The sequence below is a fragment of the Pteronotus mesoamericanus genome, unplaced genomic scaffold (assembly GCF_021234165.1).
Source record: "Pteronotus mesoamericanus isolate MK-2021 breed Mesoamerican mustached bat unplaced genomic scaffold, CSHL_Meso_final contig_263, whole genome shotgun sequence".
Lineage (NCBI taxonomy): Eukaryota > Metazoa > Chordata > Mammalia > Chiroptera > Mormoopidae > Pteronotus > Pteronotus mesoamericanus.
The window spans coordinates 8448353-8470935 of record NW_026555112.1 but is presented as its reverse complement, the minus strand read 5'-3'; the positions used below and the strand labels follow the sequence as shown (position 1 = coordinate 8470935).

Sequence of the window (22583 nt, the reverse complement as noted above, 5' to 3'; positions counted from 1 at the left end):
TGCCCTCCCCACAGGTCTCCTGGCTTCTGTGTTTGTTGAGCTTACCCGGAGGTCAACTCAAGTCACTCCCCTGTTCACAATGGCCAGTGGCTTTCCTCTCACTCAAAACGAAAGTTTACATCTTCACATGGCCTCCGGGGCTCTCCCCGACCTGGCCCCAGTATCTGCTCTGACCTTGTCTCCTCTCTGCTCACTGGCTTCTCCTGCTCCTCACCGGCCTTCCCTTGGTTCCTTGGATGTGGCAGGCATGTTCTCAACCTCGGACTTTTTACTTACTCTTCTTCCTGCCGGGTCTGCATAGCAACTAGTCCCTCGCCTCCTTCAGGTCTTTGTTCAAATGTTACTATCCAATGGCTTCCCTGGTCACTCAATTTAAAATTGCAAACCACTTCTGCCATCTGACAATTTTCTGTCTCCTTGCCTGCTTTATTTTTCTCTATAACATTTTTTACCATCCCATATGCTATTTTTTTTTGCATTTATTTTGTTTATTATCTGTCTTCTCCATTGGAATGTAGGCCCATGAGGGCAGAAACTCATCTGTTTTTATTACTGTTTTTTTCCCATTGTCCGGAACAGGACCTAGCACATAGTAGGCACTCAGTAAATTGTTGTTATTTGGAGAACAAAAGAAAATTGCTGACATTGTTAGACTTGAGATCAACCTATACATAAAAGTGCTGACATTACGAGGTTCATAGTCAGTAATAAATAAGATAATGTGTGTGGAGTGCCAAGACAGTGTTAAGCCTTGAGATGTTCAATTAATTATAGTTCCCCTCACCCTCATTTATATTGCATCTTAAATCTGGGCCATGACAAATGTTCTCATTATTAGAAAAGGGCTTTCTAAAGGCCAAGTAATTTAAGACGGTTATCAACACAGTTTTATCTATTCAGGCTGTCGTTTCTAGCTCTTTAAACAATCTTAAATTCTACAACCAATAAAGTCTGAGTGATTCCTAAGAGCATTCAACCTACAGTAACGAAGAAGTTTATTTATGATTCTTAGGTGAACTAGTAATCACTGAGCTAATGAAATGTGGGTCATTTATTATTATTAAAATATATAGGAATTTATTATTTTAGAAAAATTTTCCAAATCTCAAAGTTACAAAAGTGAGAAATGAGCAGTCGCTGATCATTTTGACATGATGGTTGGGTAACTCACGGCTTGTCAAGTGGAGACTGAAAGTGGGCACTTGGCGCTCCCCCCGCGCGGCCCTGCCAGTCTGCGAGGCAGTGGCGGACGCACATTGTGAAGGCGAGCGATTCCCAGGGAAACGAACCAGAGAGCCAGAGCGATGAAAGACTGTGCGGCCAGGCAGGATGCACTCAATTAAAGCTCACTGTATCTTTATCATCTCTTTTCTGTAATGTCTGATTAAAATGTAATTTATCCATCGTAAGGAATAAATTTCTGTCCACATGCAGTGAGTCTATAAATACATGTTTGCTCATTTATTTTGAGCAGGTGCCAGTGTTGTCAGAGTAACACTTCATTTAACTGAAAATCGCTTCTCCAGCAGGTTCGCCTTCATGAGACAGACAAGAAAAAGGGAGCACATGCAGTCGAAAATGTGTATCATTATGGACATTACAAAGCACCTACTATGTGCTGGGTGCTAGACTAGTAGGCATTTTATGTTCTCGCTAATGATGGGTGTCAGAGTCACCAAAATGAATGATGCAGGGTCCACACACTATAGTTCACACTTACTAGTCCTATGATTGCCCTGAGAGTCTATTTTCGTTTATTTTGGGTACAGTATGACTACCTCCGGTGTCCTGATTTCTCAGCCAATGTCAAACTAGAATAATAGAAGGGTCACCAAGGCAAGCACATTGACAAGGACAGGACATGACAAGCCACAGCAAGGGAAAGGAAAGAAAATAAAAAGCATACGTGGGACTTCTCCACGCAGTGTCATCCAGGGTCCTTTTGGGTGGGAAGCCATTGCCTCACCCTCCCTGACCGTCTCCAGTGGCATCCCCATCCCAGCCCCACATTTACAATCCTGTCTCAGGCCCCGGAGCTTTGCAGATTCCTTCATGAAGGCAACCAAGTGCATAATACAGTTTGGGAGATTTTCATCAGAATATTTTTTAAAAACTAAGTCCTTAAATAAAGTAAATATCTCATAAAGGACAGATGACAGGCAAATGACTGGCAAATGACTATAATGTAGCTTTGACCAGTTCAGAACTAAACTACGAACTTCTGAAATTACTCAAGCTATTTTAATGATCCAATCATATAGATTTTTATAGCTATATAAATTGTTTTCAACTACTTAAAATTTTGGTCATACTGGTTTTAGAAAAAAAATCATTAATTATTAATACTTTTTCATTAATTGAACATAAAAACCTTACGAGCTAAATTGTTTTTTAAATGTATTTAACATTTAATTAACATTTAAATTTTAAATGTTAATTAAAGCCTTTAATTTTTAAATAATATAAGAATTATAGATCACATACCTGTTTTTGACATTTTGCTACCATTGTCCAACCGTAACTGAAGGAGCAGACCTATGAAGAATGCCTGTTCTTTAGATTTGATGATGTGCATTTACTCTCACTTAGCATGCACTTTAAAAATAAAATTCATGTTCTTTTACAAAAGTATTCTGGATCCCAAGAAAATATTATGCACCTTAATGACTGGTTAAGGCATACTGACTAATTTTCAGTTTATGTCTTTTCTTAAAAAATAAAAATGTCAAAGATGGAGTGCATGGGATGGATTTTCTTCCTATTTCAATTCCATTAGGCTTCACTAGAAACTAAAAAACATATCGATATGGCAGTCGTAAGCAAAAGATACCAACAGAGGCTGTATCCCAGGAGGAACCTAAAATGTGTTACCAACCTTTTCATTCATCCATACCAATGTGAATCAGATATTTCATAATACTGTAAACAGTGAAAACCACAATGCCTTGCCCCAAAAAGAACTAAACCAGAAAACATGGCTTGCATTAGAACAATCCCATATATATTGATCAAATAGACAAGATCAAATTAGACGTTCTTGTAGCTTCTTTGGAAATATACTTAAGATCAGAAACCTTTCCATCAGTTACAGATATTAACACTCAAAATGGGTAGCATTCGGTTTTGACACTTAGCTTTTCCACTGCTCTTACCAGAGCAAATCATCCATGGTTTCTGTCTCAGCTGCCTAATGTGAAGTCGGGCAAAATTTGATACAATGGTCATATTAATTATATCCTACCATAGCATTGCTGATAGTTTAGAGTCATATAATCTGCCTATTTTACCTGTTTCTGAAATTGTCAGAAATCTTGGGTAAAGAATTCAAAAGTTAGGAAGTGCCTTGAAATCAACAAGTCCCATATCCATTCTCAGCCGCATATAAGGGAAACGACAGTCTGAAGCCGCGGTGTGACAGCAAGGCGCGGTGTGACAGCGAGCCCTGGCCTGCAGCTGGCTGGCCGGCCAAGTTATAATCCAGCCAGGGGATTTTAACCAGCACATTTTCACTACTTTCGTCTAAGTGTGATCTCAATTTTCATAATGTTCAAATCCATTGGACTAGTTTTTTCTTCACTTTTATCTGTCATCTTTCATTTTAGAGAAGGCAATTGTTTTCCTCAATTTATGTCCAGTCTGAGGAATCACCTGGAGCTGGGTTTGACCTGACCTGTACCTCTTGCACTTGTGTACATTTATGCACACATGCGCGCGCACACACACCATTCCCCCCCCCCCGCCCGCCCCCGGCTCAGGACCCTCTATTCACTGCATAGCTAGGTGAGAGAAGGATGCATTCAATGCACTACCAGAAAAGCAGAGTGTCATAAGCTTGGGGGTTCCCAGTAATGCCTAATCACCTCAGTGTTTATGATGCTATAATCTAGACAACCCAGCAGCTCATCAACCGTAGGATTACAGAACCTTACCATCAAAATCAGTCTCCGAGATTTTGCCCTGAGGATGCAAGGCCCCAGAATGTTGTCACTTGCCCAAAAATCACTTAGCAAGCTGGTGAGTAGGGGCAGCCACCTGGCCGTCTTCAGGGAATTATTCTCTCCAAAAGGACGAGTTTTCAAAAATAGTGAAACGGGACTTTGTAGCTTCCTCTCTTGCCCTGAAAGAACACAACTGTTCACATTATTTTCATTGCTCAGTGGGTGGGTATGAAATTATTTTTACTTGTTTACCTATCTCCTTTATAATTACAGGTTTTAGAGCATCTACAGTTCACTTGTTAAATGTGTGAAATTTATTTTACAGCTCTATGAAAGAGTTGCACTTTTTCTGACCAATCTAGGTAAGTGGATCCCTTTTTTATTTCATGATACGGTACTGTGGTTGGAAAGGTACCTTTTCATACGTTTGTTTTTGAAACACTGCTGAAAAGAAATATCCCCTTTATTTTGAATTGCCTACAGCAATTTCTTTGCCCTCAACAGGGCATTTTACATATGCCTAATCATTAGGGGAATCTTTTTTAGCTAATGACGTAAAACCTGTCACAGATTTTATTTATCATGAGCTAATGTAAGGTAGGTTTTCTTCTCATGTACAAAAAAACATAGTATCACAAAAATACATGTGTAAAAGTGCCCAGAATCATTCAGAAAAGTGTTCATTTGCCACCGCCTGCATTTTTTGTTTATTTAAAAATGTATCCAGTTTTCATGGTATATAAATTCACAGCAGAGTTAGTTGCTTACAAGGCCGGAGGCCTTCCACCAGGAATTTAGGCAGGCTAAGCATCACTTTCCTTTGTAAAAAATAGCATTCACCCAGACGAGCCATGCCCAAGAACATTTCTCTTACTTCATAAAGCACTAGAACAATCTGGCAGCCAGCTCTGCACTGTACATTTTCCACATTTTCAAGCTACAGAAAGCATCCCGATTTTATTACCGAGATATTAGTCATTTTTATTCTATGCAGTGTGAGGAAATTACATGCTCCCACACATAACCCGTTGTAGTGCATTTCCATATGTAGCTTGTCCAGAGAGGAAACAATGATGTGTTTTTATTTATCACAATCATTATAATACAAGATGCCATTTATTGAGCCCTTCTATGTATCAGATGAGAGCTAAGCACTTGGCCCGTCTCCTTTAATGCCACTGAAATCTTCCATCATCACTACCCCTCGCCAAAAAGAAAGAGGTTTCTGTCCACAGAAGCAGTAACTGTGCCTTGGTGGGCTGTACCCAGTGGCACCTTGATCCAGGCTGGCAAAGATGCCAGTGGAGATGTAGCCCCAGTTCAGCTGTGGTGGGGACACCTGGGAACCCACCCAGCTAGCTGACAACTGGGGGGACCTTCCTATATACCCAAGAATTCAGTAGCAGAGTGAAATGAAACTAAAACCCTTTAAGAATCCTTTTCCTTTTCTTCCCTCCACGGCAGTGTAGCCTTGTCCTGAAACTGACATGAAACCATTTAAAATCAGATTCCCCTTCCTTCTCCCCTCCCTTCTCTGATATGCTCCTAGGAAGCATGGCGAGTTGTAATTTTGTGGAAGAGGAATGAATGGGTCGAAATGGCAAACGAACAATTAGCAGCTCAGGGGACGTGGAGACACAGACAGCACTATTGCATTAAATACGTTTTCTTTGACATTGCCAGGGGCGAGGATGCAGCCCCCGGGGAAGGATAAGTGCCTCTGACATGAGATGTCAAGGTAGAGGCCTGGTCCCTATTTTCATTGCTATCACAGTGTTCAGAGAGCATTTGCTTTATGGAAGTCAAAGTGTAGGGAGGTAAGAGTTGGCAGTCGAGGAAATGAGGAGACACAGATGGTGGTAGATAGTAAAAGATCTAAAGGCGAGGTCATCTTGGTGTTTGTCCTTGAGAAGGAAATGTGGTAGCTGAGGATGACAGGTGAGGAAGTCAAATACCTCAGCATTCTGAGATGGGGGTCTGACTCCCTCTCTCCCAGCAGCATCTGGTATTTCATCCGCAGTAGAAGTCGAAACCAAGGAATTATCTGGAGCTGGGAGGGGACCTGACCCCACACAGGCCTTACTCACAGGCCAGCACTAAGAGCAAAGGGAAAGTAGGGCAGGGAGCCAGGATGGGGAACGGAGCTCCTTCAGCACAGCCGTCGCTTCCCCAGGCTCTCTGTGCATCCCGCAACAGTGGCATAAACTGTATATTCTACCACCGCCCCCCCCCGCAAACAAGTCAGTAGCTGCTTCCCACCAAACCCTTGTTGGAGTTGGTCTGCAAGCTTGAGGATCCCATGGGTGGTCCGCTTTGCCTCATGCCATCTAGAGACTCCTTGGCCTGCCTCTGCCCCTCCCCCCGTGTGTGGGGGAGGGGCCAGAGGGAGCTGGGTGGGCATCAGAGGCACCTTTCAGACTCTGCTTCCTTTCTATCCACAGAACAGCCTCGCACAGAGTCGGAGTGGGAGAACAGCTTCACCCTGAAAATGTTTCTTTTTCAGTTTGTCAATCTGAACAGCTCCACGTTTTACATCGCGTTCTTCCTTGGAAGGTAAGACCCCGGTCTCTCCACCCCCTGGGCCAGGGACGGAGCACTCAGAGGGCACTGCCCAGGGGCAACAGAGGAGTCCCTCCTTCAGTGTGATTTATTCAACGTGTAAAAATAGATCAGCCTCCTCCTTTCCCTGTCCCTCCCCATCTCAGAAAATGGTTTTCCCTCACAAGTAAGCACTGTGCAGCCTTTCTTGCTAAGGTTATGTGGGGGGGAATTATTTGCACAGAGGAAGGATAGACTTAAAACTTGTGGGCTCCATCTGCACCGCCCTCGGGGCCCTGGATCTCACACCTATAGGAGCAGGGGCCTGAGGGGCAGGGCGGTCTGCAGCATGTCCTCGACCCCTGACTTCACAGAAGAGGGATGGACATCCGATGGAAGGGGGCTGACATGGGATGCCCGCCTGGGTAGCCTCTGAGTCCAGCGGCTTTGAGGATTCGGGAAGGACCCCGCGTTCGTTCACGTCCCGTGAGTTCATCACAGCAGGACACCCTTCTGCGCAGATGAGAACCAGGGATGGCCGAGCATTGGGTTTGGCTGAAGTGAATGCAGCAGCCTCACCTCAGGGTTAGGTACTTCGGAATGGAATTCTAGTCAAATGGTTTGATTTAAAGGGAAAAAAAAAGATTAGCGTTACTGTTATTCAAGAAGATCAGAATGTGTTTTAGTCCGACCTGCTGCTGACACAAGCAGAGCACTTGATATTTGGCAGAAAATGTTCAAAGTCACAGCAAAGAATGAGACGTGGCCTCTGTGGTCAGCATCCGGGCAGAAAGGCCAGAAGGGGCAAATCCCCCAGAGAATCCTAGAAGCCACGACAGCTCTAGAGTTTCTGAATTCCCTCAAACCTGACACTTACAGTACCAGTAATTTTTTGTTGGAAGATGTGCTCATCTGACTATAATAGTCACTGAAGGCTTAGAGCTACGGGATGCTAATGATCTGTTTTTCTGTGTGTGTTGAAGATTTGCGGGACACCCAGGTGCCTACTTGAGGCTGATAAACCGGTGGAGACTGGAAGAGGTCTGTATTCTCCCATCATTCCTTGTTTCCTAAAGCCCTGCATTAAACAGCCTTCGGGCACCTCTGCAGATTAGACACTAGACACCCTTTCCTCCTCTCCACTGATTCTGAATTTCTGTGTTTGCTTGCCTCGCAGTGCCACCCTAGTGGATGCCTTATTGATCTCTGTATGCAAATGGGTATTATAATGGTGCTAAAGCAGACCTGGAATAATTTCATGGAACTTGGCTACCCGTAAGTACCTTCGTATCTGTGGCTGAGAGGCAGCATTGCTCCTTATTGGCCTTTCTAGGCGTGGCAGGTAAGACGAGCGATGCAGACTCAGCACCTAAGCCAGTGCTTGTACCTGGAGCTAACTGTTTACCCTCAGGTGTTCAAAGACACTCGTGAAAATAATAAACTTGCGCTTTTTTGGAAGACTTAGTGCAAGTCACATGAACAAAAGTGAGTATTTTTTAAGAAGAAGATTGGGCCCCTAAATATTGCATACGTGCATAGAAGCTGCTTTAGATGATGTCTCTGGCCCTTTTAGCTTCAGCACCGCCAGTCGCTATAACATGCTAACTAGGTCTCTACTCCCCAATCCCTGAGATAACTCAGGAGTGGCAATTTTTTTTAACTACCTTAAATTCAGACTATACAGGAAAGAAACTTAGGGAACAGAGAAAAGTTTAGGGATTCAGAAAAGAAACCAGAATGTCTGTAAGTCAACATTTCTTAACCAGGAAAACACATTATTCCCTGGCAATAATAGTTTATGTTGCTGACAACGGGCGAAGACTTGTATCACCTTTGTAAGGATACAGAACTTGAATTCTGCTGTTTGCTCAGCCCTGCTCAATTAAGTGTTGAAGGGACACTCATCAGTGACACTGCTATTTCTGCTTCAGGCCCACACCTCCTGATTTCCGCGTCAGCCTGGAGTCTCCATGGAGATCTCCGGGTTCCAGGGAGGACCGCTCAGCCAGAAAAATTAGCTGGGACTCGGTTCACTTTGAAAAGTCGTATCTTAGCTCCCTATTAACCTCCCCTGGTAATTTTCTCTTCTAGACTTAACTTGAGAAAACGTATTCCAAGGGTTTTATGTTTTCTACAAAACTTTTTAGAAAATAAACCATAAAATTAAAACTTAAGCAGCATTTTATCCCACTTGAAAGTATAAACCATGGTTTATCAAAATGCTATGGGCCTGGAGAGGACTAGACTGTACCTTCTAGTGGTGTGGACACGGAGCACAGCGGTGAGGCCGGCAGAGTGTGTCTCTGATACACAGCCCCTTGTTCCCTTGTTCCCTTGATTTTGTATTGGCTTTTGTTTTTTTTTGGCATGTCTGCCCCTGGAAACCCTTCCATCTTTACCTTGTCCCCTACATCACGCAGTCCTGCCCCCCACTTCCTCAATCCCCTTCTGCATCCTAAGGCGCCTCACAAGCCCTGCCGAGGGTTAATGCGCTGGCCTCCCTGTGGGGAGATGCATTTTATTGGGAGTCAGAGCCCCTGGCGAACTCAAGCCCAAAGCAAGCAAGTCCAGCGGCGGAAGTGCAAGCGTCGGCGCGCCCCACCCGCGGGTTTGCAGACTGTCTAGGCCCCTCCCCCAAGTCCGAACAGGCAGGCCAGCACCCACACGGGGGGACTGTTCACGGCTCCTAAATTAAGCCAGCTAGGCCAAGCCTTCCTCTTCTCAGATATCTGGGTGTTCTTTTTGTACTGGGGAGGGGCAGTGGTTATAGATGTTCTCAGTCCTTTATCGGATCCTCACAGGCCACACTGAACGTGAGCCAGTTTCATGAATGATCAAAATAAGTCCACCAATCATTCTGTTGACTCACATGAACTAGAGCCTCCATGGCTATTTTCCTCCTGACCCAAGGCTTTATCGCCTTGGCATCGTGTCCTCCGTTTTTTTAAACTATGAGTCTCTATTTAAATGATTTAAATGCTCCTGCTTCTTATGAATTAAGTCTTACAGACAGTTACATGTTGTGTTTTTTTTTTAAAGAAACTGGTCTCCCTGTGCAGGTTAATTCAGAACTGGTGGACCAGAAGAAAAGTGCGACAAGAACATGGGCCCGAACGGAAAATAAGTTTCCCGCAGTGGGAAAAGGACTACAACCTTCAGCCGATGAATGCCTACGGACTCTTTGATGAATACCTAGAAATGAGTATGGAAATAGTCTACTTTATCCTTTTGTCCTTTACCCTGTTTAATATAAATGCAAATGCTAGCTCTCTAGCTACATTCAGCCAAAAATAGATCACTTAACACCTAGGGGCCACCTCTGTGTGGGAATTCTTGTGCTAAGGGGTGAGTGTCTTGCTTTGAGAAGCCCAACGCACAGGGATGGTGCGAAAAGCCTATAGTCACATCGAACTTGTCATGACATCATGTTCTGTCTGTTTTAATACATCACCGGGGGGGGGGGGGGGGGGGGAATGAGTTGGAAAACTTGATGAACCAAAGAGAAAAGAGTTATCACTCATGATGTAATTGATTCATTCAGCAGACATCTGTTAGGCTGTGTTATGTTCAGGCACACACTACGCTTGGCCCTTAGAGACATGAGAAGGAGCAAGGCAGAGTCCCAGCTTTCAAAGAATGCACGGCCTGGTAGGGGGAAGCCAGAGATATAAAGAGTAAGTGTAAGAAGTGTCAAAAGATGCTACAATATGACTCGGCATGGGATATAGTGGCGACAGTCATTTCTCTTGGAGGGGGTTGGCAGGAAGCTTAAGACTGCTTAAGCTAGGCTACACTTTTATTTAAGAAACCAGATTTCTCTATACTCAGACCCAAGCTATTTATTGTAGCATGTAACTAAGAGCCTGGGGTCTGCAAACAGATTACCTGGGTTCGAGTCTCAGCCCTATCCCTTATTAACTGTGAAACCTTGGGCAATTGCTTCATCTCTCTTTGTCTTAATTTCCTCATTTCTAAACCGAGGATAATAGTAAGAGTAACTACTTCCCAGGGTCTTTGTGTGGGTTAAATGGGTTAATGCACAGAAAGGGCAGGACAATGTTTGACTCATAAAGTGCTCTCTGCGTGTTATTTTGTATCATTACTTATTTTCCTATTTCTCTCCCAGGGGAGAAAAGCTAACAAAATTCCTTAGCATAATAATTGAGTGTGTTTAGGGTTTCTTTATTTTTCTAAATTATGTTTAAGCTTCGTAGGTTTGGGGTGGGGATGGGCAAGATGCATTACTTCTGAAAGAAGCAGTTCTTTCTGGGGAATCTGAAAATTAAAGGAGTAGAACTGATGCTTAATATCCCTTAGATTGCTTATGTCCTAAGTATCTACTGATGTTTTCAGAGTTTCAATTATAAAATGGCAGAGCAATATAACTTGGAGAAGAAATCAATTTGGGCATTAATAATAAAACTTATTAAGAGAATTCATTAAAAAAATAAACACTTTGATGTCTCTTAATGGACTCCTCTCCTATAAAGGAAATGAACAAATAATGTTGGTATATTGAGTGCTTGCAAGGAAACTGTTGTGTGCCTAGAACTGGAATGCTCCACTGTGGTATCTTTGTGGCAAGAAACAAGTTTCAGCAAATTCCAATCACTTATTTATATTCTTGTTGCTTTGTTATTTCTTAAAGACTTCCTGCTTTGTTATATTTTTAAAAATTTATTCATTGATATATAATCTAGTGGTAAAAGTATATAAATCATGTACAGATCAATGAATTTTCACACGAATATAACCAATGTATGTAGGAGAGGAGTTGACAAACGACTGCCCATAGGCCAAATCCAGTCCACTGCCTGTTTTTGTAGATAATATTTTATTGATACACAGAAACACACATTTATTTATGTATAATATGTAGTTGCTTTTGCACCACAACAGCATGGTTGAGTAGTTTTAACAGAGACTATATGACCTGAAAAGCTGGAAATACTTATTGTCTGGTTTTTTTGTTTTGTTTTGTTTTTTTATAATTTTATTTATTCATTTTAAGAGAGGGGAAGGGAAGGAGAAAGAGAAGGAGAGAAACATCAGTGTGTGGTTCCCTCTCGTGCGCCCCCTACTGGGGACCTGGCCTGCAACCCAGACATATGTCCTGACTGGGAATTGAACCAGCGACCCTTTGGTTAGCAGGCTAGCACTCAATCCACTGAGCCACACCAGCCAGAGCTACTGTCTGTTCCTTTACAGGAAATGTTTGCCATCCTGTGAGCTAGATCAAGAAATAGAATATTACCAGCATCAAAGAGGCGTTTTTGTTCCCTCTCCCAGGGATAACACCCTCTCTAACCACTTTCCTGACTTCCAACACCATATATTAATTTTGCCTTCTTTTGATTTATATATATATATATGGAATTGTACAGTACATACTCTTTTGTAGCCTTTTTTATTTGATATGATGTTTATTAGAGTCTTCCATGTTGTTACAGGAAGTAGGGTTCCATTTTCATTGCTGTATAGTATTCCTAGAATATATATATATATATATATATATGAAGCAAAATTATGAAAGAGGCACAGTTTGTTTTTGATTACCACTCCCATCTTTCCTTTGCTCATTTTTTTTTTTTTTTTTTGCATTTCCACTCCCAGGTACTCCCAGCTTTCTCCTCTGTCCCTCACAGAACTTCCTAACCCTCCACCAACCAATCCCCTAACTGTTTCATATCACAAAATGTACTCTTAGCATGGCTAAAGGTTAATGTGCTAGATAGACACATCTTAATAGGAATCAAAGCCTCTGTTGAGTTGGAGTTTAAAAAAGGTACATTTACCTGTGGGAGTGCAGGCATCAGAGTAACAATAAATGAACTGTTTTGTGTGTTTACAGATCTTCTATGTACCTGCAAATAGAGGAATGCACTATTATTTATCCATCCATTCTACTGGTGATAGACACATGTGGGCTCTTACAAATAATACAGATGTGAACGTTTTTGTATGTGTTTTGGTTAATATATATGAAGGGAACTTACATAGGAGTATAGTTACTAAGTCATAGATATGCATTTGTTGATGTTCAGCAGACACTTGCAATGTTTTCAGAAGTGAGTTGTATCAATTTACACCCTAGCTCGCAGTATAAGAGCTTCAGTTATTCCACATACTGACTGAAACTGTTATTGGGTCCTTTTTAAAATTTTAGCCATCCTGGTTGATATGTAGCAGTGTCTTATCATGATTTTAATTTGAAATTTCATGGCAACTAAAGTTGCTGAGCATCTTCTCATATGCTAACGGTCATTTGGGTATCCTCTTTTGTGAATTCCCAGTCAAACCAATATTTTTGTTGTTCCTTTTTCTTAGTGATTTATAGACTTTACTTACCTATTCTAGATATGAGTCCTTTGTCCAATATATGTGCTGTAAATCAAATATCCTTTCCCAGTTGGTGACTTGACTTCTCTCTTGATGGTCTATTTAAGTGAATAGAAGTTTCAACTTTATGCTTCTTGAAAAGGAAATTAAAACAGGATATTGAAGATATTTATTCAATTTCCATGTTTCTTGCAGCATTCTTCACAGTAGCCAAGATATGGAAACAATCTAAGTATCCATCAATGGATGAATGGCTAAAGAAGGGTCTTCAATGGAATATTATTCAGCTATGTAAAAAAAGGATATCCTGCCATTGGCAACAACATGGATATAACCTTGAACATATCATGCTAAGTGAGACAAGTCAGAGAAAGTCAAGTTCTATATAGTATTACTTGTATGCCAGTTTTCCCACAATCTTATTTCTCGTCCATGATCCATCCAGGATTCAACATTGCATTTAGATGTTGTTATCTCCTTAGTTTACTGCAGTCTAAGACAGTTCTTCAGTCATTGTCTTTCATAATCGTGACATGATTGTGATCTTGAAATTAGAAGATTGCTTGTCAGTACTTTTGTAGAAGGTTCTTCAGTTTGAGATGTGTGATGTATTCTCATGATTGTGTGATGTTGAGGATATGCATTTTTGGCAAGAGAACCACAGAAGTGATTCTGTCTCCTCCTCAGCATATCAGGGGTATGTGATGTCAGTATGTCTGATTACTGGTGATACTAACTTTGATCACTTGGTTAAAATGATGTCTACCAGGTTTCCCCATTGTAACGATACTAATTTAAATTGCTTTGTAATTAATAAGTACCATGTGGGGAAATACTTTAATACTATACAACTATGCCTCTCTCTGCTAATCTTAACATTCTTATATGGTTCATTCCTTCTACATTTATTAGAATTCTACCATAACGAAGAATGGCCACTTCTCCCCCATTAAGTTCTTTATTCAATTATTTATTTAGATCACTGTATATTTGAATCAGTATGGACATACATACTTGATCTTTAGGTTGCAATCCAATACCATCCTTTTGTTGCACAGGTTGTTCCAGCTTTGGTCATTACGCACTCCTTCAAGTTTGTCCTGTGCCCTGTGGACGTGCCCCATCCCTTTTCAAGCGCTTCCTAACTTTCTGACATCACAAGATATTCCAGGCTCATCTTCTATTTTCCCTACCTAGCTCTGAGATTACACATTTCTCCAAGAATCCCTGGTCCCTTAATTAGAGAATCGTATTTAGAAAACAAGATCCGGACCCCGGGAATGATCATGGCTTCCAGGATGCCCCTGCTGCGGGGCCAGGAGTGCCTCTCTTCCCAGTACGTGCCCATCGTTCTGTTCCCTGAGCTTCCGTGTTGGGGAAAACATGGACGAAAACAGGGAGACATTCATAGGATCATCCTTTTGAAAAAAGTCCTGGGAAACCAATGCACTTTTTTCTTTTTTACCTCTAGTTCTTCAGTTTGGATTCACAACTATCTTTGTGGCAGCTTTTCCCCTAGCACCACTTCTGGCCTTACTGAACAACATAATTGAAATTCGACTTGACGCTTACAAATTTGTCACACAATGGCGGCGACCTTTAGCTTCAAGGGCCAAAGACATAGGTAAGTTGGGTTTGGGCATGTGTTTTAAAAGATATTAACCCTCTGGTAGGTAAAATAAAAACAGCCACTAACTTTAGATGTTTACTTACGTTTTCCATGTAAGATGACTCAGCCAACTCTTGCAAATGAATAGTTGTGTTAGCTTTAAATCATTTCCAATAAGAAGTAAAATTGCCTATTTGGATATTTATAATTTCCAGTGCTAGAGAATTTGTACTTAAATAGATTCTCAATGTAATTATTTCTATCTTAAAGGGTAATCAAAGTTTTAGATTCTGAAGTCTCATTTACTTGTAGATCTTCCATAACTTTGTTTTGCTCTTTCCTAAATGTTTTCCTGAGTCACATGAAGCATGATCCAGTTTTTCTAAAGGTAGAAATAGCCCTTTGGTCTTTGACTAGAGATGCTGAGTTGAATCAGGTGCTCTCGCGAGCTGCCTGAGATCAGAGGCTGTATTTTATTTCTGTCTGCATCCAGTGCTTAGTACAGGGCAGGCAGGTGTTCAGCCAGTACAGTTTGAGCCAGTGTGTTCAGCAGGGAAGAGGATTAAGTGTGCGTGTATTTTGCTCAGGGTGGCCTTTTAACCACTATGTGAAATAAACACATTCAGTGAGCACCTACCCTGGGCCAGTGTGTCAGGAACTGGACCCACAAAGATGAACCAAAGGGACCCTGTCTCTACTCCCGAGGAACTGGTGGCAGAGTACCATTGCATGTGCCAGTCTTATCAGAGGGGGTTTGGGGCCTTATCACTGACGAGGATTCTCTACTTACGTCTCATCCTGGTTGAGTTTTTAAGCCATGCACATTGGCACTTTCACAGACACTCCTACAATGCCAAGGTGTTTGCAAGTTCAAATTAGTCCTGTTTGCAAGAGTCAGTACTTGGGAAGATGAAAGGGCCCTTGGAAAGAACTCTTGAAAATTAGTTACCCCAGTTAATTTCACACTTATTACCTCTGCTGTGTGTCTGGAATTAATACACTTCTCTTCGAATAGGAATTTGGTATGGAATTCTTGAAGGCATTGGAATTCTCTCTGTTATTACAAATGCATTTGTCATCGCGATAACATCTGACTTTATCCCCCGCTTGGTGTACGCTTATAAGTATGGACCTTGTGCAGGCCAAGGAGAAGCTGGGCAAAAGTAAGTTTCTGTAAAGCCATCATGGAATTTCCATTGCCTCGCCCCTGTGTGGGGTTAGACCCTCAGAGAGAAGCCTCTGCATTGCTTCAATGAGCACACCATCCTGTTTTTAGAGAGATTTAAAGACTTACGTTGTACTAGCCACACATTTCTTTCCAATTTTAACGGTTGTCAACATTCTCTGCTCAACTTAGCCTAAGAAAGCTTACCTTTGTTCAAACCACTTTCACATATGTTTTGCATTTGATTCTCAAAACAAACCTGGGTCATGCATTATTACCCTTACTTTGATGAGCGGAGATTAAAAGAAGTGAATCCAGAATCGCACGGCAGCGTAACTGCTGGAGCCCGCAGGAACATACATACCAAGCCTCAACTCCTGCCTAGGCTCAGACCACGCTCTCCATCCTGAACCACACAGCCCTCGGGGCATTTGCCAGTAAGTGGTTCTGTAGCTCATCTAACATTTCCCCTGAGGGTTAGATCCCAAAGGTTACTGCAGTTCCTTCCCTACTCCACATATGGTGAAACCTGTCTTGTGTTGGGGAGAACCAAAAAGTAAAGTGGAAATATTATGCATAGTTGATAGTAAATCAAAACTTTAGAATTTTAACAGCCTATTATATTTAAGACAGTGTTCATGGTGCTTAAAACGTTTATCGAATAGCCTTCTTATTTCAACTTTATTGGGCTCTCCAGGGTTTTTGAATAACCTTTCTCTTTAACTTAAGAGTCTTCTGCCACTTTTAATATTTATAGATCTACCTTTTATCTTCTAATTCTAAAGGAGTTCATCACCACTAAATCAGTATCACAGGAAATGCCAATGGGATCTCTTTAAGAATAAAAGGTCCTCCCATGGACTTGGACAACAGAGTGGGAATTGACAGTGGGAACAGGGGGTGGGTGGGGAGGGGTCAAGGGGGAAAAAGTGAGACAACTCTCATAGAATAAACATGATTTAAAATTTTTTTAAAAAAGAATAAAAGGTCCAAAATATGAATGAGAAAGTATAGGAAAGAAAAAAAATTTCACTGACAAAAACATAAACACAAAGGGGATGAGTATTGTAGTGATTTTAGAATGTGTTTGAACTTAAGTGACCATCAACTTAAAACTGCTATAAACATAGCTTGGTGTATATGAGACACATGGTAAACGCAAACCAAAAATCTCCAAGCGATATACAAGAAATATAGAAAGGAATCCAAACAGGACACTATAGGAAGTCATTAACATACAGGAGAAGAGAGCAAGAGAATAATAAAGGAACAGAGAAGAACTAGAAAAACAATAAAACCGCAATAACTCCATACCTATCAGTAATTGCTTTAAATCTAAATGGACTAAAATGTTCCAATCAAAAGACAGCCCTGGCTGGTGTGGCTCAGTGAATTAAGCACTGGATTGCAAAGCAAAAGATTGCCGGTTCAACTCCCAGTCAGGGCACATGCCTGGGTTGCGGGCCAGGTCCCCAGTGTGAGGTGTGTGAGAGGCAACCACACATTGATGTCTCTCTCCCTCCCTTCCCCTCACTCTAAAAAGAAAGAAAGAAAAAACCTTTAAAAAAAAAAAGACAAAGGACCGCTAGATGGATTTAAAAAATGAGACCCGTACATATGCTGCCTATAAGAGACCCACTTCAGACTAAAAGTAAAGAGATAGAAAAGGAATTTCCTGCAAATGGAGACAAACAAAAAAGAGCTGGAGTAGCAACATTTGCATCAGATGAAATGGACTTTAAAACAAAGGCTGTAACAAGGAACGAAGAAGGACATTTCATAATCATAAAGGAAGCTCAGTCCAACAAGAAGATATAATTCCTCTAAACATTTATGCACCCAAATATGAAAAGCAAACACTGACAGACATAAAGGGAGAGATTGATAGTAATACAATAATAGTAGAGGTTTTAGCACCTATTGACATCAATGGATAGATTATCCAGAAAGAAAATCAAAAAGAAAACAGTGGTTTTAAATGATAAATTAGACCAGATGAACTTAATTGATCTTTTTGGATATTTCATCCAAAAGCAGCAGAATATACATGTTTAAGTGCCCAGGGAACATTTCACATATAGACCACATGTTAGGCCACAAAACTAGTCCCAGCAAATTTAATACTGAAATCACGATCTTCAGTAATCACGATAGTAGGAAACTATAAATCAATTACAAGAAGAAAACTGAAAAACACAAACACATGTGGGCCAAATACCATGCTACTAAACAATGAGTGGGTTAAATGAGATCAAGGAAGAAATAAAAACTAACTCAAGACAAACAGAAACACAACCACCCAAAATCTCTGGGGCACAGTCAAAACAATTTTAAGATGGAAATTCAAAGCATACAGGCCTACCTCAAGAAACAAAAAAAGTATTGAATAAAAAATCTAACCTTATACCTAAAGGAACCAGAAAAAGAACAGACAAAGCCCAAAGTGACGAGATGGGAGGAAATAATAAAGATCAGAACAGAAATAATTAACATAGAGTCTAAAAGAGCAATAGAAAAAAAGATCAATGAAACCAAGAGCTAGTTCTTTGAAGAAATAAACAAAGTTGATAAACCTTTAGCCAGACCCATCAAGGAAAAAAAAAAACAAAGAAAGGACCCAAATAAAATAAAAAAATAAAAGAGAAGTGACAACACACGGGACCCATGTGCTCTCAGAGCTATGTTCATGCCATCATTTTGGTTTAGTGTCAGCAACTTGGGATGCTTACACCAGGTAATGTTAATAAAGACAGTGTGAAGACATGACTTATTCAAACAGTCAATAATTACTCATGATTTCCTGCTAGATACAAAAAATAAAATCAATAATAACTCCTCAGATTTATTAAGATCTTGCTATAAGCTAAGCACTAGGTCACTTACTTTGTACATATCATTTCATTTAATCCCCACAATGACACTAATAGGTGGGGACTTTTGTCACTTAAAGAAGTTACATAATTTCCTAAGATTATATGTCTAAATAGCAGCAGAGCTACAGTTTGACCCCAAAGCCCAAGTATTTAGTATTATAGTATACTGACCCCAGGTAGAGAATGAAACTATGTCCTCGAGGACCCTATGATCCTGGAGGGTTTAGGCGATAGTTTTAATGCCTCATCCATTTTCAAGACCTTGATAAACTCTCTGGTACTTAAGTTTGCCTCCATTCAAATCAATAAATCCATATTACTGGATTTCTATGTTGCACGAGACTGTCCTAGCCCCAAGGATACAAAAATACCCAGGACACCTTGTTCTGCTTCAAAAAATTATAGTCCAAAGGAGAAGACATACATACGTGTATGCAGCCAACTGTAGTACAAGCCATCTGCCAATTATGAAGGGAGTGTAGCGACACCATAGGGAGAAGGAAATGAGTCTTCTGATGGGAATGATTAGGACATTTTCCCAGAAGGCGTGGCATTTCAGTTGGCCATTGAAGGATGAGCGCTACTTTCACCTTTAAAGAAATGAGTAGGGAGCCCTGGCTAGTGTGGCTCAGTAGACTGAGTGCTGGCCTGTGAACCAAAGTGTCACCTGTTCGATTCCCAGTCAGGAAACATGCGTGGATTGCAGGCCAGGTCCCCAGTAGGGGGCACATGAAAGGCAACACACATTGATGTTTCTCTCCCTCCCTTTCCCTCTCTCTAAAAATAAACAAAATCTTTAAAAAAAAAAAAAAAGAAGAAGTAGGGAATCCCAACAGAAAAGGGAGCCTGAGCAGAGGCATGAAAGCATATGATACACACAGGCACTATAGTCTACTATCATGACTGTGGCATGGATATGAGTTGGAGACGAGGGCACTACATTTACATCAATTATATTCAGGGCATTATGAGAGGATACATATTCATTGATGAAGTAATGTGTTTACATGTGCATGTGTATTGTCTGTGTGTGAATGCGTATGTCATCAATGAAAGCAGCAGTGACACCCATAATTTGTCCTGATTGTGCAGTGTTGTCTTTCACCTATTTCTCTGAGGCACTGATTGGGGTAACGATGTTCTGTGTGATGACTCTGCACAGAGAAGAACAAAAGAGGTGGCTGTTTCTGATTCAGCATGCCCTGGGTTTTTCGGTGTGCCCTCACTTGAGTGCTTATGACGATGCAAGGCAAGCTAAAGGCACTTATGACTGTAGGAAATTCTAGGAAGAAGAGCCTTAAGTAAATTAGATGCAGAGGTTATAGGAATTCTGATTATAGAATCTGCTTTCTCTTTTAGGTGCATGGTTGGCTATGTGAATGCCAGCTTGTCTGTGTTTCGAATTGCTGACTTTGAGAACCGATCTGAGCCTGAGTCCGATGGCAGTGAGTTCTCGGGGACTCCTCTCAAGTACTGCAGGTGGGCACTCTTAGCCTGAAATGGGCTGGCTCTCCACAGAAAGGCTTTGCTCAGAGAGCCCTTTCTGACTGAGTTGGTTTAAAACAGTGGTCTCAGCCTTAATATGCATTAAAATTCCCTGGAGACTTTTAGAATCTGACATCTAGATCCAGGAAGCCCATGGAGTTCCAAATAAGTGACGCACACCAAGAAATTGTAATTAAAATGTAAAAAGTTAAAGGTAAGGAGAGACTATTAAAAGCAGGAAAAGAAAAACAATTCATTTCACACAAGGGAACCTTAATAAGAGCATCAACTTTGTAGGCCAGGAGTGCCGCAATTTATTCGAAGTGCTGAAAACAAAAACCTCCAACCAAGAATGCTCTACCCAGCAAAACGGTCCTTCAGACTTGAAGGAGATAGAGTTTTCTAGGCAAAGCTAAAGGAGCTCAGCATCTCTAGACCAGACTTACAAGAAATGTTAAAGGGACTTCTAGAAACTGAAACAAAAGGGTGTGAATTACTGATAAGAAAAAATACGAAACTATAAATCTCACTGGTAAAGGTAAATATATAGAAAAGGTGGTAATCACTTACAATGTTAGTATAAAGCTTAACAGACAAAAGTTGTAAAAGTAATTAAAACTAATTAGTTAAGAGATTACCAGATTTAAAAAGATAAATTGTGACATCAAAAACAAAACATAGCAGGAGAGCAAAAATGTAGAGCTTTAGAATACAATCAGACTAAACTTGTTATCAAGTTTAAAATAGACTGTTATATGTAATCATCTTGGTAACCACAAGCATATAGATGGGTTGTTGTTTTTTATGCATTCAGACACCATGTCTTTTGATTGGAGAATTTAGTCTACTTTAGTCTACTATATTTAAAGTACTTATTAATAAATGTGTACTTACTGTCATTTTGTTAATTGTGTTTTGGATGTTGTGTAGTCCCTTTATTCGTTCTCTTGCCATCTTCCTTTGTGGTTTAATGACTCTCTTTATGGTATGCTTTTTCTTTATCTTTTGTGTGTCTACCATAGGTTTTTGCTTGTGGTTACCAAGCAAGGCTACAGCTAATGTCATACACAATGGTAAAAAGCTGAAAGCTTTTCCTCCAAGATCAGGAACAAGACAAGGAGGTCTACTCTTACCAAATATTGGAATTCTTAACTAGGACAATTAGGCAAGGAAAAGAAATAAAAGGCATGCAAATCAAAAAGGAAGAAGTAAAACTCACTATTTTCAGATAACATTATGTATTAAAAACCCTAAAGACTCCACAAAAAAAACTGATAGAACTAATAAACTCAGTTGCAAATACAAAATCAATATACAAAAATAAGTTCTGTTTCCATAACTAATAATAAAGTATCAGTGAAATTAAGAAAAGTTTTTACAATTGCACCAGAAAAATAAAATACTTAGGGATAAATTTAACCATGGTAGTGAAAGATCTATACACTGAAAACTATATGACATTGATTAATAAAATTGAAGGCAAATAGAAAGATATTCAGTGCTCATATATTAGACAAAATGATACTTTTAAAAATGTCCATACTACCAAAGTGAATTCTACAGATTCAGTGTAATCCCTATCAAAATCCAGTGGTATTTTTTACAGACATAAAACAAACAATCCTAAAATTTGTATGCAACCACAAAGGCCCCTAAATAGCCAAAGCATTCTTGATAAAGAAGAACAAAGCTAGAGACATCATCTTTCTTATCTCAAACTATATTACAAAACTGTAGTAATCAAAACAGTATGGTATTAGCATAAAAACAAACATACAAATCAATGGAACAGAATAGAGGGCCTATAAGTAAATGGTAATCAATTTTTATATGGTCAATTTATTTATGACAAAATAGCCAAGAAGGTACAATGGAGAAAGGACAGTCTCATCAGTAAGTGGTGTCATGAAACAGGGCAGCCACATGCAAAAGAATGACATTGGACCAATACACAAAAATTAACTCAAATGAACTAAATATTTGAATATAAGACCTAAACCCATAAAACTCCTACGAGTAAATATAGGCAGTAAGCTCGTTGACATTGGTCTTCATGATGATTTCTTGAATCTGACACCAAAAGCAAAGGCAACAAAAAGAAAAATAAACAAGTGGGGCTGTATCAGACTAAAAAGTTTCTGCATAGCAAAGAAAACCATCAACAAAAATGAAAAGGCAACCTACAAAGTGGAAGAAACTATTTGTAAATCATATATTTAATAAGGGGTTAATATCCAAAGTATATAAAGGAATCATAGTGCTCACTTTAGCAGCACAGATAAATAAAGGACTCATATGACTCAATGACAAATACATAAATAAATAAACAAACAAACAGTCCAATTTAAAAGTGGGCAGATGCTCTAAATAGAAATTTTTCCATCGAAGACACACAGATGGCCGATGGGTACATGGAACTCAGCATCACTAATCATCAGGGAAATGCAAATCAAAATCACAATGAGATATCACCCCACACCTGTTAAAATGGCCATAATTAAAAGATGAGAAGTAACAAGTGTTGGTGAAGATGTCGGGCCAAGGGGATCCTTGTTGGCTGTTGTTGGGGATGTAAATTGGTGCAGCCACTATCGAAACAGCATGGACGTTCCTCAAAAAATTAAAAACAGAACTAC

General features: G+C 40.3%; 1 protein-coding gene across 1 annotated transcript in view; it reads left to right on the top strand.

The window, feature by feature from the left end:
• The window catches only part of ANO4 (anoctamin 4), a 323866-nt gene that overhangs the window by 289363 nt on the left and 11920 nt on the right, over nucleotides 1-22583 (top strand). The window contains exons 19-26 of the mRNA XM_054574503.1: nucleotides 4264-4300; nucleotides 6380-6491; nucleotides 7460-7517; nucleotides 7654-7751; nucleotides 9536-9678; nucleotides 14287-14439; nucleotides 15440-15587; nucleotides 19822-19941. Coding sequence (XP_054430478.1) covers nucleotides 4264-4300; nucleotides 6380-6491; nucleotides 7460-7517; nucleotides 7654-7751; nucleotides 9536-9678; nucleotides 14287-14439; nucleotides 15440-15587; nucleotides 19822-19941 — 869 coding nt within the window. The remainder of the gene's footprint in view (nucleotides 1-4263; nucleotides 4301-6379; nucleotides 6492-7459; nucleotides 7518-7653; nucleotides 7752-9535; nucleotides 9679-14286; nucleotides 14440-15439; nucleotides 15588-19821; nucleotides 19942-22583) is intronic.